The following is a 17,723-nucleotide window of genomic DNA, read 5'->3' on the forward strand; positions in this document are numbered from 1 at the left end:
GCTTTTCGTAACAGTATTTGAAAGCGTGAGTATCAGATCACGATACTGTCTGGATTACTCACAAAGCCTGTAATTTGTAAGGTGAAGCAATTCTATTTTTTTTATAATAAATAATACTCTTTACCTTGATTTAGTATCTTTTAGTTCACAAAGCACTTTCTCGTTTTTCTTTCGTTTGATCCCTGAGATGGGCAGGGCAGATGTTATCTCTTGATGGGGGAGAAAGTTGATGTGTGAAAGGGTAAATGGTTTATTCTAATTCCACAGAGAGTAAAGGATTTAGCTGGGTTGGAACCCAGGCTCTCTGATATTTAGTCTGGGGCTCTTTCCATGGAACCACATATCATTTTTGTGAGAAAGTCTTGGTTAAAAAACAAAAAAACAGGCCAGGGAAATTACTATTAATGAATGGTTGTTTTTGTTTTACTAAAACATTTTTAAAAAACAACCATAATCTAACAGAAATGTCAGCAATATAGAAAACTTAAAAAAAACCCAGATACCCCATCACCCATGTGTACTTCAGTGTGCTTTTCCTACAAACAAGGGTATTCTCCTTTATAACCACAATACAACCATCAAAATCAGGAAATTAACATCGAATCATTACTATATCTAGTCGATAGACCTTGTTCATATTTCAGTCATTGTCTCAGTAACATTCTTTACACCAAAACGATCCAGTTCAGAGTCACACGTTGCCTTTATTTGTCCTGTCTCTTAAGTTTCCTTCAGTCTGGAAGAGATCTTCAGTCTTGCCTTGATTTTTCATGACCCTGACACTTTTGAAGATTACAGGTCAAATATTTTTCAGATGGTCCCTCAATTGGTTTGTCTGATGTCTCCTCAAGATTAGCTTCAGGTTACACATCTTGGACAGGAATATCATGGGTGTGTTAGTGTGCTCTTCTCTTTGCATTCTAGCCATTGGTCCATTCCTGATGGCGATCACTTTAATGACTTGATTAGGTAGTCTTTGCCGAAGTTCTACACTGAAAAGTTACTCTTTGTCATTGCAGTTAGTAAAGATTTTGTGGGAAGATACTTTAAAACTACGTAAATGCTCCATTTCTCATTAAATTGTCAATTTATTCATTTCCATCAATGGGGTGTTGTGGTTTCTGTTTATTTGATTGTTTAATAATCTGTCAATATCATTATTGATTTTGATGCTCACCTTACCCAGACTGGCAGTAGGAGCCTTACAAAGCTGTCTCTTGTCTCCTTTAGACATCTCCCCATCATTCTTTGAGTGCTTCTTTTTCTAGTACAATAAGATGTTGCAGTCTCATCTTGTACTTTCTCTGCCCCAGCCCTGGAATCTGATATTTCTCCAAGGACCCCTAGTTCCTTTTAGAGGATGGTTGTATTTAGAAGCCAAGGTCTGGTTACTGGATATGTTCATTGCTATTGGGTGTTGTTCCTGACAAGGGAACAAGGGCCAAGGCCCTTTCAGTAGACAGACCCCAGAAGTATGTGTGTATTAGTCAGGTTATATTTACGGTTCTCTACTATACATTTATTGAAAACCTTGAGTTCACACTAATATCTCCAATTCAAATCCAACTCCATAGAGTTCATTCTGGTTTTCTGGTAGTTGCATCTGTGAGAAACTTGGCCTATCTTACTGGTCATGGACTTGCATTGAGTGTGCTTCTCCATCACCTTCTGTCCTATGTGGGTGCTCTCCTCATTCACCTTGCTTTCCTGGGGTCACAGTGCCTAGGTTGATGGTTTGGCATGACCCTGCTCTCCCACTGGGGTTTCCCTGGTGACTCAGAAAGTAAAGAATCTGGCTGTAATGCAGGAAACCCAGGTTCAGTCCCCCTAGGTTGGGAATATCCCCTGGAGAAGGAAATGGCAACCCACTCCAGTGTTCTTGCCTGGAGAATCCCATGGACAAAGGAGCCTGGCATTGGGCTACAGTCCATGGGGTCACAAAGAGTCGGGAATGACTGAGCGACTAACACTTTCACTTTTGCTGTCCCACTGGCCTGTGGATGCCCCAGATGCCCTCTGAATCCCCAATATGCTGGGCAAGTCTTCTCTGACCCCACATAGTCAGCCTCCTCATCCCTGCTCTGGCTCACCACCTGTCTCTAGGGTCCCTCTGCTTGGACATGCTCCTCACTCTCTTGGGCTCTGACCCTCATGCTGGACTGTCCCTCCATGGCGCACTGTTCACGCTCTACTTGTGTTTTAACATCCTGGTTGTTTCTTGAGCACTGATGGTCTTTTCACTTCCACTCAGGTTCTGGCTTCTCATCCCAGGGTGCTTCTCCTTAGTAGATGCCTTCCTCATTCACTCTGATCTGACATTGTATTGGCCAGGCCACCTCCCAGTGTGGGCCTTGCTCATGATCTGATGTCACTTGTCTGGTCACCCCTCCGTAGAGACATTTTCCTCACCCTGCTCAGGCTTTAACATCTCATGCTGAGCCATTGCCAACATGGGCATCTGCCCTGCTCTGCCCACATGATAGTTTTAGGAGTAAATTGTTCAGAAAGAGCAGAAGAAAACTTAGGGGAGGCTTTTAAAAAAGTTAAGGGCAAAGGTACTTATTGATAAGGAAATGGATGTCATCTTTGCTGATGCTATTAATATAATTGGAGAGTCTAGATTTTGCACTGTTGCTCAGCCAGGAAAGAACTTATTAAAAGTGCATGGAGTACTGTACATTGTGGAGGGGCACGTGGGCTCTATCTGCTTGGGATCCAGCTTCTTTGAGTTAACTTACTTTGCACATCGTGGCGTAAGAGTCTTTCCATAGGACTCAATGGGTGAGGTAAAACTTTGTAATTCCTCTCACAGCAATATCTGTGTATCTTTATTAATCTGATCCTGAGAACATTATTAGAAATGAAAAGTTAAGTGCAAAATCTTGAAATGACATGTTTATATAATTACACAACTAAGTTAATCATTTTCTGACAAGTCTCGACAATGACAGTGTTCTTCCATGGAGGTGTTAACTTGTTATGGGTTAGAAAGCACCCTTTGATACAGCATTTTCAGCCTGGAAAAGCAGCTTTAATTTCAGAGGCTATTGAAACAAATGGAGACTTGTTGGAAATATTAACACTACCTTTTTGTGTGTTTGTCTAGCTTAAAGGAATCAATGTTTATTAGGTGATGTTTGCTAGCACATTCTGAAGTGTATACAGTTTCTTTTGACCGTGTTGTCAACTTTAAGACAGTTCAGTTGGTATGAATTTTGAAATGCCTCAGCCCCCTCAGCATATCAGTTTGTAACTAAGGAGACAGTGTGCTGAAGTTTTACCCTAGTCCATAGAGAATAGGCTGCTGTTTTGCTTTAGAATACTAACTGGTGTGAAGATCTGATAGCTGTGAAATAAGGGGTCCCAGTACCGTGTGTGTCTCATTTAGTACTTCTAAATAACACGTAAAGGTATGAGGGCCTAGCATTATGGCATGGTTATGTTACGCAGCAAAGATTCATCTTGTGAGGAGTTAGTGTTACATTTTTCTCCTAATCTCATAATACGTTGTAATCGGAGAAAAGTAGGTCCTAATTGAAAGCTGATGATCCAGCAGAGTGATCAATAACATGATGCTTTTTAAAGAAAAAAATTAGCTTTCCTGCTGCCTGAATATTGTCAGAGCTTTTGTCTGTTTCATGACTTCAAGCTGAGTGTACTTAATCACGTTGATGACATGGCCCTGAGCACTGAGCATGGCCCTTCCAGGGCATCGCCGAGAGTGTTCAGAAGAGGGTGGTATTGAATAGAAATCTCTCTTGGCTTACTCTCAGCCTTCATTCTCCCAGAGGCAAGAACTGAGCAGACCTCCCTTCCTTCAAACACATTTTAACTGCTTGTGTGTCATTTTTTCGTATTTAAGAGCAGAGACTGTTGTCAGCAGGTGTGACTTATTGATACCTTTGACTCCAGAGGAAAACATCTTTAAAGAATAACAGTCAGGGATAAGCAGGGCATTTTCAGTAGCATACTTCTTGTTAGAGAAAGAGAAACAGTTATTGGGAACTAGAAACTCTGTGTCAGATGTCAGAGGAAAACTCATTCATCAAACTTTTATTGTGCCAGGTTTATGACTAGGAATATGAGAAGACAGTTGGTGCCCTCAAGGAGCTCCCAGTCTAGTGGGGAAGACAGATACTTAGAGATCCAGTGGTGGTTCTCCTGGTTACACATTGGGATAAGTTGGGGAGGTTTAAAAAAAACAAACAATGCCTGGAGATTCTGATTTAATTGTTCTGGGGTGTGGTCTGAGCCTCAGGACTTTTAAAAGCTCCCCAGGTAATTGTAATTGCATCAGAGTCAAATGTGTTAGAGCTGCAAAAATGTGGAAGTGCAATAACATTTGCACAGAGATGGGAGCACAGTGGAGAGGCACTTAACTCAGTCTAGGATGTGAGGGTGAGGGGTTGAGAAGGCTTCCCAGAGAGGAGGAAATGCCTAAGCTAAGGCTTGATGAATGAATTTGTGAAGGGGAAAAGACTAGAAAGACAGTTCTTTGCACAAGAGCAGCTGAATAAGGTAGAATTGTAAAGTGGTTAGTGCTTTTGGGTGATCAATGCTGATTCTGTCATTTCCTTGCTTTGACTTTGGCTAGTTTATCTTCTGAGTTTCAGGGTCCTTATCTCTAAACTGGGGGTAATAACACTTATAGGGTTGTTGAAGGTTAACTGAGATAATGCATGTAAAGTGCTTAATCATGTAATCGTGCTTTGCACATACGAAACAGGTACAAGTAGTGGTATGGTTATGATATTGTCACTAGAGAATTGGAGCATGGTTTGTTCAGAGAGCTGCAAGTAGTTCCCTATGGCTGGATCTTAGGGTGCAAGACCACTCAAGGAAAGGGTGGATGGCAAAAAAAAAAAAAAAAGCTTGGCTGATGGTTAGAGTTCCAGATCATGGAGGTATAGGAGTGTGAGGCAATTGATGATGGGATATCATGGCAGAAGCAGGACATTTCCATGGTAATATGTTAAGATACGATGTGCTCTGGGAAATCTTGGGTCTGTATTGGAAAGTGGCTCAGAACATGCTATTCTTAGCATCATTCAGTTCAGTCTCTCAGTGGTGTCCGACTCTTTGCGACCCCATGAATTGCAGCATGCCAGGCCTCCCTGTCTATCACCAATTCCAATTCAAACTCACGTCCATCGAGTCGGTGATGCCATCCAGCCATCTTATCCTCTTTCGTCCCCTTCTCCTCCTGCCCCCAATCCCTCCCAGCATTAGAGTCTTTTCCAATGAGTCAACTCTTCGCATGAGGTGGCCAAAGTACTGGAGTTTCAGCTTTAGCATCATTCCTTCCAAAGAACACCCAGCACCGATCTCCTTTAGAATGGACTGGTTGGATCTCCTTGCAGTCCAAGGGACTCTCAAGAGTCTTCTCCAACACCACAGTTCAAAAGCATCAATTCTTCGGCGCTCGGCTTTCTTCACAGTCCAACTCTCACATCCATACATGACCACTGGATCATTACATGTACTGAATTGGCAGGAGTGTTACTAGGACAGAAATTGGATTTTCAGTTACAAGTAGTTGAAAATATTAAGCATCTTAAAGAGTAATGGAGGAAGTAAGTAGTCTCAAGGTAGTTCCACAGAGTTTCTGGAAATTGTTGTTGTATTAATGGTTTAATGAAAATATTAAGTCACTTGGTCATTTGCATTTAGAGGAGAAACTTAAAAACTTATTTTTTGATTTGCAGAGAAGTAGAAAATGCTTCTATCTTCATTGACTTCAGTGGCCCTTATGTATATTGCTTGGTATGTTATTTAACTTGTCACAACATTAATCACTACTTCTTCTATAAGACAACATGTAAATGATCATGGATAAGTATGACAATAACATATATAGTCTGGTTTGTTTTTAGTGTGGTAGTCAGCATTTCCCCCCCTCCCCCTGAAGAAACTGTCATAATCTTTGGCTCCATGTAATAGAACTCTGGCAGCTATTTGAACTGAGTAAGAAAGTTAGGTAGGTTTATAATTGATTAGAATGAAACAATGACTATGTGTAACAGTAGAAGAGAAGTTAGCGTCATTGTTTCCACAAATACTTTTATCCTTTGAAATCTTTTATTGCAAAAGCACTGTTGATATGGATTATTGAGGTACACCTTATGTTTATTTTATATTGTATGTACTAATTATTTAGATGAAGAGTTCCATTTAACTAGATCAGTGGTTCTTAAACTGTGATCACTAGTTCAGTAGCATCACTATTATCTGGGTACTTATTGGAAATGTCAAGTCTTGGGTCCTGCCCCAGGTACCCTGGAGGTGGGGCTTGAAATCTCATCTTTTAATGTGCTGAAGTTTGAGTCACAGAAGTGTATAATCATTCCTATCATTTATTGAAATTTTTTAGACTCCGGGAAGGCTAGTCTGTACTTCCTTTATCCCTTTTCAATATTTGATTCTGGCTGTGTGCCAGGGACTGTTTAGGCACCTGGGAAACACTCGTGGGTGTGACAGACAAAAATGCCTGCTCTCCTGCAGTTTACATTTAGAGGAGAGAAACAAGATTGTGATTGCTGTGATGTGTAGAATTAAAATTCAATGGTAGAGAGTGTGTTGGGGAAGACTTTTGGAGGAGGTCAGGTATAAGTTGTATTTTGAATGACAGGAAGAGCCATCTATATGATGATTAGTGTAAAAGGCCACAAGATAGAAATGAATTAGGTGTGTTGAGGGGCAGACAGAAGGCCAGTGTGGCTAGAATGCCGAGGGCAAGAGGAGAGAATTCTGAAATGCAATTGGAGAGATAGGCAGAGGCCAGATCATGTAGAACCTTGTAAGGACTTTTTTCCTCATTTTTTTTTTTTAAATTGTATTAAATTGCATATAACATAAAATTTACCAGACTGGAAAAGGTCAGTTTTCATTTCAATCCCAAAGAAAAGCAATGCCAAAGAATGCTCAAACTACTGCACAATTGCACTCATCTCATGCTAGTAAAGTAATGCTCAAAATTCTCCAAGCCAGGCTTCAGCAGTACGTGAACCGTGAACTTCCAGATGTTCAAGCTGGTTTTAGAAAAGGCAGAGGAACCAGACATCAAATTACCCACATCCGCTGGATCATGGAAAAAGCAAGAGAGTTCCAGAAAAACATCTATTTCTGCTTTATTGACTATGCCAAAGCCTTTGACTGTGTGGATCACAATAAACTGTGGAAAATTCTAAAAGAGATGGGAATACCAGACCACCTGACCTGCCTCTTGATAAACCTATATGTAGGTCAGGAAGCAACAGTTAGAACTGGACATGGAACAACAGACTGGTTCCAAATAGGAAAAGGAGTACATCAAGGCTGTATATTGTCATCCTGCTTATTTAACTTATATGCAGAGTACATCATGAGAAACGCTGGGCTGGAAGAAGCACAAGCTGGAATCAAGGTTGCTGGGAGAAATATCAATAACCTCAGATATGCAGATGACACCACCCTTATGGCAGAAAGTGAAGAGGAACTAAAAAGCCTCTTGATGAAAGTGAAAGTGGAGAGTGAAAAAGTTGGCTTAAAGCTCAACATTCAGAAAACGAAGATCATGGCATCTGGTCCTATCACTTAATGGGAAATCGATGGGGAAACAGTGGAAACAGTGTCAGACTTTATTTTTTTGGGCTCCAAAATCACTGCAGATGGTGATTGTAGCCATGAAATTAAAAGACGCTTACTCCTTGGTAAGAAAGTTATGACCAACCTAGATAGCATATTCAAAAGCAGAGAGATTACTTTGCTAACAAAGGTCCATCTAGTCAAGGCTATGGTTTTTCCTGTGGTCGTGTATGGATGTGAGAGTTGGACTGTGAAGAAGGCTGAGCGCTGAAGAATTGATGTTTTTGAACTGTGGTGTTGAGAGTCCCTTGGACTGCCAGGAGATCCAACCAGTCCATTCTAAAGGAGATCAGTCTTGGGTGTTCGTTGGAAGGATTGGTGTTGAAGCTGAAACTCCAGTACTTTGGCCACCTCATGTGAAGTGTTGACTCACTGGAAAAGACCCTGATGCTGGGAGGGATTGGGGGCAGGAGGAGAAGGGGACGACAGAGGATGAGATGGCTGGATGGCATCACCGACTCGATGGACATGAGTCTGAGTGAACTCTGGGAGTTGGTGATGGACAGGGAGGCTTGGCATGCTGTGATTCATGGGGTCGCAAAGAGTCCCCATGAGGTGAAATGTTGATGATATATCAAGGACGGTTGGTTGGGGATGCTGAGAATCATTGAGATTCTGGATATATTTTGATGATTAAATCAACATAATTTGTTTGATTGATTTGGCATATAAAACAGGACTGAAGGGTGATACTAGATTTGGTGTCTTTTGTTTGTTGTTTTGTTTTTTTTTGCCTGCATAACTGGATATCAGGAAGTGCAGGTTTGAGGAAGAAAAGTGCCATTTGTTAAGTCAAAAATTCTTAAAGATCCAGATGGGGATGTTGAGGAGGCAGTTGGATGAAGGAATCTAGGATCAGGGAAGAAGTCGGGTTGGAGACAGGACTTTGGAGCTCATCAGCATTTGCCTGGTAATTAATACCATGAGACTGAATGAGATCATTTAGATAATGAGTGTAGGCAGGAAGAGGTCTAGCACTAAGTTCGAAGGTAGGAGAGTTTTGTCTGAGAAGGAATCAGCAAAGGAGCAGCCAGTAAGGCAGGAAGAATACCACTAGAGAGTGATGTCCTGCAGGCACATGAAGAAAGTGTTTGGAGAAGGAGGGCAAATCGATCAGCTGTGTCAAATGCTGCTGAGAGGTTAAGACAAGCATTTGAGATTGACCATTTTGGCACATTTTAGCAATGGGGAGGACACTGGTGATCATGACAAGTTGTTTTGGTGGTGTGGTGAGTTCAGAAGCCTGGCCGAAGTGTTGAAGAGAAAGGGAGAAGAAGCAGAGATAGAGTTTAGACAGCATTAGAATGTTCTTCAGTTAGACAGCAGAGCTGTACAAAACGCCTTAAGTCAGTGGCACAAATTAATGCTCCACTGTTAAAAAAACAAATTTGGTATGTGACACCTTTGCATGCTCATGTTTGTTCCTTTCAGTTTTTTAAATAGAGAAAAATAAACTTAAAAGTGGACATTTGGGTTAAAAAAAAATGCATGGAATCTTTGAGGAATCTCCATGGAGTCCTAGGGTCCCACAGAACACACTTTGAAAGCCATTATCTTAATCCAGAGGAATGAAATTCTGAGATGAAATTCAGCCAGTTGCAGAATAGGCTTAAATATATTTCTAGGTTTTAGAGGGAATCTTCTTGGTGCTCTTTAGATGAACTTAGAATATGCCTTTCTTTCAACAAACCCTCTACTTTTAGATCATTTGAATCAAGGGATGTTCCATATGGTGTTTTCCGCAAATGTTTTGGTGACCAGAGGATGCTGACCTTGTCAGTCTTTTTGTACCCTCTTGCAGGGGGAAAAAAAGTACAAAAGCATTTTGAAATAGCTTTCTTGAAACTTGAGTTTACTTTTAGTTAAGATACTCTGCTTTATTGTCTAATTTAAAAATTATATTTGACAAAGGTATATTTAAATCCCTTGAATTTTAGAGCAGGCAACTCTTTTCACTGTAGGTACTTATTTAAAGCACATTCGAAATTTCTCTTCAGTAAGGAAATGATGGTTCTTCACAAGAGAAATAGTAGATCCCTGACTTGCAACTACTCCTGAGAAATTGGAGTATTGCAATATTGAGTCTAAGATGCCATTATTTATAAGATGCACTGTTATTATATGTACTACCAAGAAAGAAAAATTGCCATTTAGACTTGTAAGATGCAATAGACTGTAAAACATGGGAAAATGTGGGAGAAAAATTTCATCTTAGAATCAATGAAACCCAGAATTTGAGTGCCTGGAGGTCTAAGTTGCAGTTCTGGTTGTGTTTCTAACCAGTTGTGAGATTACCAAGTCATTTAGACTCTCTCTGCTTTAGATTCCTCACCTGTATGGTGAGGGTGATGTCTGATCACCTACCTCATAAGGTTATAATGAAGATGAAAAGAGGTAAATGAGATAGTTATTTTGGAAAGTGGAATCTGCTGGGCAAATTCAAGGTATTTAGTTGATTGCAGTTCCCTTAGATCTGATTAGGCAACTCAAAGTTTCTTCTCTGAGCTTTGTTGTCAGGTTTAAAATAGAATTCAGTCATAGACATTTGAATGTGTAACATTTTCTTCTGCTAAATGATTTTCTTGCAATCTGGAAATAATCTTTTTATTGTAGTTTTAGAATCAAAGAGAAAAGAGAAAATACAAAGATAATATAACCCCGATGTTCTTGTCACTCAGAATGAACAACTGTTAACATTTTGTTAGTGCTGTGATCTTTTTAAAACTTAATATGAAATATTCATGACATAAAAAGGTAAAAGGATATAGTAATGAACATTCATATACTTGCCATTGCCAATGCAGGGGAAGCCTCCCCCCGCCCCCCACCTCCCCCCACCCCCTGCTGTGAGGAAACAGTATCTTAAATTTTAGATTAGCATCCTGTCTTCATAATAGCCTAATGAGATAGGATACTGTTTCTCTTGAGTCTTTAACACCTGTAAGTAAGCAAGTTAATGTCATCACCTGAATATTTTATCCTGGAGTATGAGGGAGCATGTTACATTGTGCTAGTGTTGCCTTGGTTTGAATTTCCTCAAAGTTTTTCTTTTGGTTTTGGAGATCCATCTGTATAAATGGGAAATATATCATCTGTAAAATCATAACAACGGCTAACCTATTATGTGCTAGACATTGTATTTAGGCAATTTTTGTTGTTTTCTTTACATTTCACAATAATAATTCTGCTTAGGTATTTTCATTTTATAGATTAGGAAGGCTATGGCTCAGAGAAGTTGAGTAACTTGTCCAAAGTTCCACAGCCATTAAGTTGGAGAGCTAATGATTTTAATCAAGGTTTGCCCTGTTTCACAGCCTGCATATTCTGTTCATGCTGCCTTAGTCCTTGTTAGTAATCATGGTCTGTTTCTTTTGTAGGCAAAACCCAGAGACCACCTTTGAAGTGTATGTTGAAGTGGCCTATCCTAGGACAGGTGGCACTCTTTCAGGTATGCATGTTTCATTATGATATGCCATGTTTGTTTATTGTATGACATAGCCATGCACATTGGATAATATGTGAATATTCTAAACTGTTATTTATCTTTAAGTGTGTTTAAGTGTCTTTCCCTTTTATCTGTGCACACATCATCCTAGGGAACAATTTAAGAGTCATTGCTTTAACAGCTTTGAATTATGGCTTTATTCATTGTAACCATTGGATTTTAGTTTGTATCTTTCAGAGATACCTGGAAGTCAACATTTTAGTATGAAATATTGTCACCTTGCTAATAAAGAGGGTTTAGAATTAGGTTATAAAATAATATAAAGGGAAATCTCTGCCACTAAACTGGGAGGAGATGTTTGAAATAGATTTAATTCAGTAAATTTTATGTCAGCTGGTTAAAAAAGAGGTTGAAAATTAGTTGAAGGAAACACCTCCTCTGGTTTAGCTTTTGGACTAATTTGGACATGTATTCCTGGACAACAGGGTCTTGGATAAGATTAGAGTATCTTGTTCAGGCTGAATAAATCACTTTTTGACCTAAAATCCTTCCTGGTTAATGAGCAAAAATCACCTTCTGGCCTAGTGTTCTTTTTCTTGGTGCCTAAGACAGTGATGTGTTTGCCAAAGATATATTAGGGAGCATCTCTTGGTCTACACAACAGCAGTTGTGTATATTTATTTGGTGTTTATGGAGAATGAATTTATTTGGATTAGAAACTTGGAGTAATCAGGATTCCAGTGGTAGTTACGCCTATCATTGGCTGTACAACCTTGGGCATATTTTCTACTTCATTATTTTACTTAGATTGTAGTGCTCATAACATAGTTACCTTTTTGTTGAGTATCTATTGTTCTGTTGTCCTACATGCTTGATGTACCTAGTAAGTTCTTACAGTACAACTCTTAAAGATAGTTGGATGGCATCTCCATTATGCCTATGAGAAAACAGCATCTGAGAGCTCAGATAACTTACCGAGATCTTACAGCTACTGTGTGGAATAGCGAATAGCAAGGGCTTTTGGTTCAAGTCCTCTTCACTCTAAGTTGCCTTCTTGAGGACAGTGACCATGTTATACACATCTCTCCATGGCATCTCCAGGGCTTTGTACAATGTCACTAGCATTTCTTAAATGCATTTCTCAATATCAAAAGTGAAAACTGTGTGAGCTTCACTTTCTGAATTAATGAGACATGTTATAAACTTATTAGGGCTTTCCTGATAGCTCAGCTTGTACAAACTCTGGCCGCAATGCAGGAGACCCCTGTTTGATTCCTGAGTCAGGAAGATCCCCTGGAGAAGGGATAGGCTACCCACTCCAGTATTCCTGGGTTTCTCTGGTGTCTCAGACAGTAAAGAATCCGCCTGCAGTGTGGGAGACCTGGGTTCGATCCCTGGGTGCTTCACTTTCTGAATTAATGGACATGTTATAAACTTATGGTCGTTCTGGAACTAGAATGTTAATATTCATCTTAAGTTGTGCCTCTAACTGTGCAAACTACTGGATTGAGAAGGGAGGTAGCTGATACTAGGGGTGTTCGAGCTGTGGTACCTCTGTGAGCCCACTTGACAGAGTAACTAGCTGGTGATAGCTGTGATTTGATAGATTTAGGGACAAAAATTTTTCTTATTTCTACAGTTGCTAATGCTCCCCCTTTCAGTGCTATAGTTATTTCCTCCCAAAGTTAAAATGAATTTTTTTTTGGGAATATGAACAAAGTTTAAGTACAAATAAGATGGAAGAGTGTACAAAATGAGACGTCTTTACCGTATCCTCTTCTCTCAGTTATCTAATTCCTCTTCCTGTAGGCAACTCTTGTCTCATTTAACCCCTTTAGTTTACTTTTTAAAAACTTAAAAATTTGAAAATATTTTAAAAGATAAGTTATAGGAGTAGTTAAGTGTATACTCGCTTTCCTTAGAGTCATCAGTTGTTACTGTTTTGCCTTATTTGCTTGATCACTGTATTTTTTTGCTAAACATTTTGAGAATAAGTTGCAGACATTGTGACCCTTCACCCTTAAATACTTTAGGATAGATCTCCTAAGAATAAGGGCATTTTCTTAAATAACTGTAGTCCCATTACTGAAGTAAGAAAGTTAATGTCTTTTGTCCAAATTTAATCAGTTGTCCCAATAATATCCTTTATAGCACTTCCCCCCTCTGATCCAGAATTCAGGATCATGTAATCCATTTAGTTTTCACAGCTGTTTAGTTTCTTTCAGTCTGGAATAGTTTTGCAATCCCTTCCTCCCTTTTTTAATCTTTATGTCATGTTTCTGAAGAACCTAAGTCTCTTGTTTTGTAGAAAGTCCCTAGGTTTGATTCTACCCTCATGATTAGATTCAGGTTATGGATTTTGGATAGGAGTATTTCAAATATCATATGTGTCCTTCTCAATATGTATCACATCAGCAGAGATGTGATGTTCATTCCATTATTTGTGGAAAAAAATACGTTAAACCTTTGTGTACAGTTTAATAGTTACAGAGTGAGTATCCTTGTTACTGTTACCCGGGTGAAGACATAATATTGCTTGGTTCTAAGGAAATTCTGGTCCTGGCAAGAGAACTCCTGCCCTTGCCCTATGCTTTGGCCCTCTTCTGAAGTGCCCTTTTCAGGCAAGTCCATAGGGTCTGTGGGGCATGCTTAGATCGTGAATCCTTCCATCCTAGACAAACTGTGAGTACCTCACATCTAAGAATTTCTTGACCCAGTGGCCCCAGAGTCTTATTTCCAGAGTCTGAGTCTTCCTTGGGGTCTGTCCTTCTGAGGGTCAACTGGCTGCTGGTATACACACCCCTAGACCCAAAGGGTGGCCTCAGGGTATCTGTTTGTGGGGAGTAGGGGATGGCATGGAGCTTGGACTTGGGAGTGTAGGTGATTGCATCCCTGTGTGTGAGGTTCCTGGCATTGTGGGATGGAAAAGGGAGAGATGGCCAATGGCCAATTTTCTGTGAACCATGTTCCTACATAGAACTCTAAGGAATTCAAGAATTCTCAGTGTGAATCTGGCCTTCCAAGTACTTGTGATAATGGAACATATTTAATAGTTTGTTAGCTTATTTCACATCTTTGAAATGTTTAGACATATGATTTGTGGACCTCAGTTTGTACTCTTGCCTAGGCCTAGGCCCTGTAAATATTATAGGTGGGGCTGGCCAGTGCCCCAGAAGTCCCTGCCTCCCTTTTTCCAGAGGTAACTACTATCCTGACTTTTATGATACTCATTTCTTTGTTTTTCTTTGTAGTTTTACCATATAAGTTTACCTCTTTGAAAAATTTAATTTAGTAATAATGCCTGTTTCTGAGTTTTATAGAATTATTCTGTATGTAGTTTTGCTGCTTTTTTACTCAATTCTGTAAGGGTTTTCTGTGTTGCTGTGTGTATGGTGGTCATTTATTTTCATTGCAGTGTAGAACACTTTAAGATTATATCACAGTTTATCCTACTGTTGAAAGGACTTGAGGTTGTTTGCAATTTTTGGCTATTACAAGCAATGTGGTGGTGACCTTTATATCAATACCTAAATCCTGGTGCATGTAAACATATACATAGGATGTATACCATACTTGATCACTGGATCATGCTAGCCTGTTTTTCAAAGTGGATCTTGCTTATATACACTACTTCCAGCGGTGTTTGGTCTTTGTTGTTCAACATCTTTACAGTCCTTAATACAGTTAGATTTGGTGTTATCTTCCAACCTGATAGTTGTAGTATCTCCTCATTGTTGGTATTTGTATACTTGTCCGGTGACTAATGAGATTGAGCACCTTTTCATACACTATTGACCTCTCAAAATATCTTCTTTTTTAAAGTGCCTGTTCAAGGCTTAATCATTTTTAAATTTTTTCTATCTTTTCTGTGTTGTTTTATAAGAAACTGTGCATTATGTAGGTTATCTGACCAGGTGGGTTGTAGATATTGTCTCCTACTCTATAGTTTGTCTTTCACTGTCTGGTATCTTTGATCAAAACTTCTTGATTTTCATACCTACAGTTTATTGGTATTTTCCTACTCTACAGATATGAAGCTATTGTCCTATATTTTCTTCCAAGAAACTTGTAGTTTTGTCTTTCACATTCTTTAATATGTCAAGTATTTTAATTTTCTATTAAATGATTAATATCCAGAAAAGCTAAACTTAAATTTGATTCCTTATCCAAAATTTTTAAAAATTGGGAAACTAAATAAAGCCGAATTACTAAAATATTCTGTTCTTCTACATAAAACATGTTTTTATAAAATGGTCAGGTACTTCTAAGTAACACCTAAAAAATTATCTCACAATAAAAGGATGACAAATGTGAGAAAGACCAGTAAGAAATATTACTAGATGTTAAAGACAGTTCTTTTCCCCATTGATTATTTTTTGTGTATGAACTCGTGAAGATGTTAACTGTCATGTGTTCTGTGCTCTGAAGAGCGTTCTATAACATCCATGGAAGAGACATGTAATTTGTCCAATCTACTTAGATACTGCATTCAGACCTATGACACTGAGTGGTACCTTCTCCCAAAGTTTGTGCAAATAAAATTTGGGTACGCACACTGAACTCACGGTACCACTTACTTTGTTTGGGAATTCGTAGGATATCCCAGTTGCTAATACCAGTGAATAAGCTGTCAAATATTTGATTTTAGATAACTTTTGTCTACTTCTACAACCTTTCTTTTTTCTAATACAACTTCTATTTGCCTTTTTCAGATACTATTTAATGCATTATTTTTGCCATTTAGATGACTGTAAAGAATCTGTCTTAAAATTAGTCTTTGTTTCTTGGATCTGCATCTCTGATCTTTGCCAAAATACCTGAATAAACTTAGGTATAAACCTTACGCTATATACAGTACTAGTGTCTGGGCATAATCTTCTCTTTGAAGTTTGTTTGCATCCCCCAGAGGGATTAATTCCCTGCTGTGAGAAGGTGGGTTAGAGAGCACTGAAACTACTTTATGGGTCTTTAATTGGAGGAGTCAGTATAGGTTTTGTTCTATAAATTTCTGTGAGTTTCATTCTTATGATTTTTCTTGTACTGTGATATATTATGTTTTCATTGTAAAAAAAAAAATACACAAAATTTTCCACTTGAGTATGTATTAGCAGATTATCATAGTGTATATTTTTTCTATTTATCTGTAAAAGTTTAGTAGCTGGTTTTCATACTAGTTTTTGACCACGTGTAAATTTTTGAAAAATTATAAAGAAGAGAAAAATTATCACTCAGTAATAACTAATGTTTTGATTTATTTTCTTATAGCCTTGTGTGTGTGTAAATATATAAACTCCCCCCTAAACTTATGTTACATGTATGTGTTTTCCTTGTTCTCCCCTGAATCATTAAACTTTTCCTAAAATTATTAATATAGCTTTGTAAAAATCAATTTAGTTGCTACAAATTATGACATCATATCTATGTGCCATATTTACTGATAATTACATCTTTAGATTGGTTCCAGGGTTCTCCTGTTGTAAATAATGCCAGTGAATATCTTTTGTGTATAATCTTGTTATTTAGGTATGTGGTTTTACTGTTTAGAAAAAGAAGTTAGATCATTTTGAGTGGATCTTTGATCTACTTTGTTCTTATTTTTTTAGTGCCTTTTTCTGCCAGTTTCATTTTGTGTTCTCCAGTTTGTCTATTTGTTCAAGAACCCACCTTACATAGGGATCCCAGAATAGGAATACAGTCACCTCCGGTTGTGAAAATTCCCAGAGCTGAGTTCAGTCTATCTGACTGAAGGTCTCGAAAAAGGGTGCTCTTGCAAGAGAGATGAGCCTGCCCAGTCCCTTGATCAGATGGCACTGACCATGCTTACACTCTGGAATGCATTTCAGACACAAGTGTTTCGTTACAGCTGGCATCTCTGAACCTGCTGTAAGCACTCTTCTTGGGCAGTTGCTTCACATTGCGAGTGGCAGCATGAGTTTCTCAAGGCTGTTCCCAGACCAGCCTCTCTCTGTTTGCTCTCCTCCCAGTGTTTAGGTCTTATTTTAATATCATTTAGTAACATTTATGGAGAAGGCAGTGGCACCCCACTCCGGTACTCTTGCCTGGAAAATCCCATGGACGGAGGAGCCTGGTAGGCTGCAGTCCTTGGTGTCGCTAAGAATCGGGGACGACGGAATGACTTCATTTTCACTTTTCACTTTCATGCATTGGAGAAGGAAGTGGCAACCCACTCCAGTATTCTTGCCTGGAGAATCCCAGGGACAGAGGAGCCTAGTGGGCTGCTGTCTATGGGGTCGCACAGAGTCGGACACGACTGAAGTGACTTAGCAGCAAAAAGACGTAGATAGTCAAGTTGAGAAACTGTTGAGAGAATTCTGTGAAAAGAAGGCTTAAGATGTGATGCTTTGGTTGACTGAGTTTTTCAGCTACCTTGGAGTTGAGCAGTAATCTTAAAAAACAAAACAAAACATCTGGCTTTCAAATCTCTCCTAAGTATCTGTTCACATTTCTGTATTAGCAGTTTCATGAAGAAAACTGAGTGTTGGCTCACTTAAAATAATTGAGAACCAGATTTGTTCTTTTTTTTTTTTTAAATTTTATTTTATTTTTAAACTTTACATAATTGTATTAGTTTTGCCAAATATCAAAATGAATCCGCCACAGGCATACATGTGTTCCCCATCCTGAACCCTCCTCC

At 38.9% G+C, this 17,723-nt stretch overlaps 1 protein-coding gene across 24 annotated transcripts in view; it reads left to right on the forward strand.

Annotated features, from left to right (window-relative positions):
• DENND1A (DENN domain containing 1A) overlaps positions 1-17,723 on the forward strand; it is a 533,371-nt gene that overhangs the window by 33,782 nt on the left and 481,866 nt on the right. For 18 of the 24 annotated variants that reach the window (XM_086325286.1, XM_086325292.1, XM_086325282.1 and 15 more), the window contains one exon: positions 11,001-11,071. In XM_086325286.1, coding sequence (XP_086181412.1) covers positions 11,030-11,071 — 42 coding nt within the window. In that variant the 5' untranslated portion in view covers positions 11,001-11,029. Of the gene's footprint in view, positions 1-5,734; positions 5,764-10,965; positions 11,072-17,723 lie in introns of those variants that run through there. The other 6 variants (XM_086325280.1, XM_086325289.1, XM_086325301.1 and 3 more) reach the window with 2 other exon arrangements.

Source organism: Bos grunniens, chromosome 11 (genome assembly GCF_055505025.1).
Source record: "Bos grunniens cultivar Pamir isolate PY7600 chromosome 11, Bosgru_T2T1.0, whole genome shotgun sequence".
In the NCBI taxonomy this organism is placed as follows: domain Eukaryota; kingdom Metazoa; phylum Chordata; class Mammalia; order Artiodactyla; family Bovidae; genus Bos; species Bos grunniens.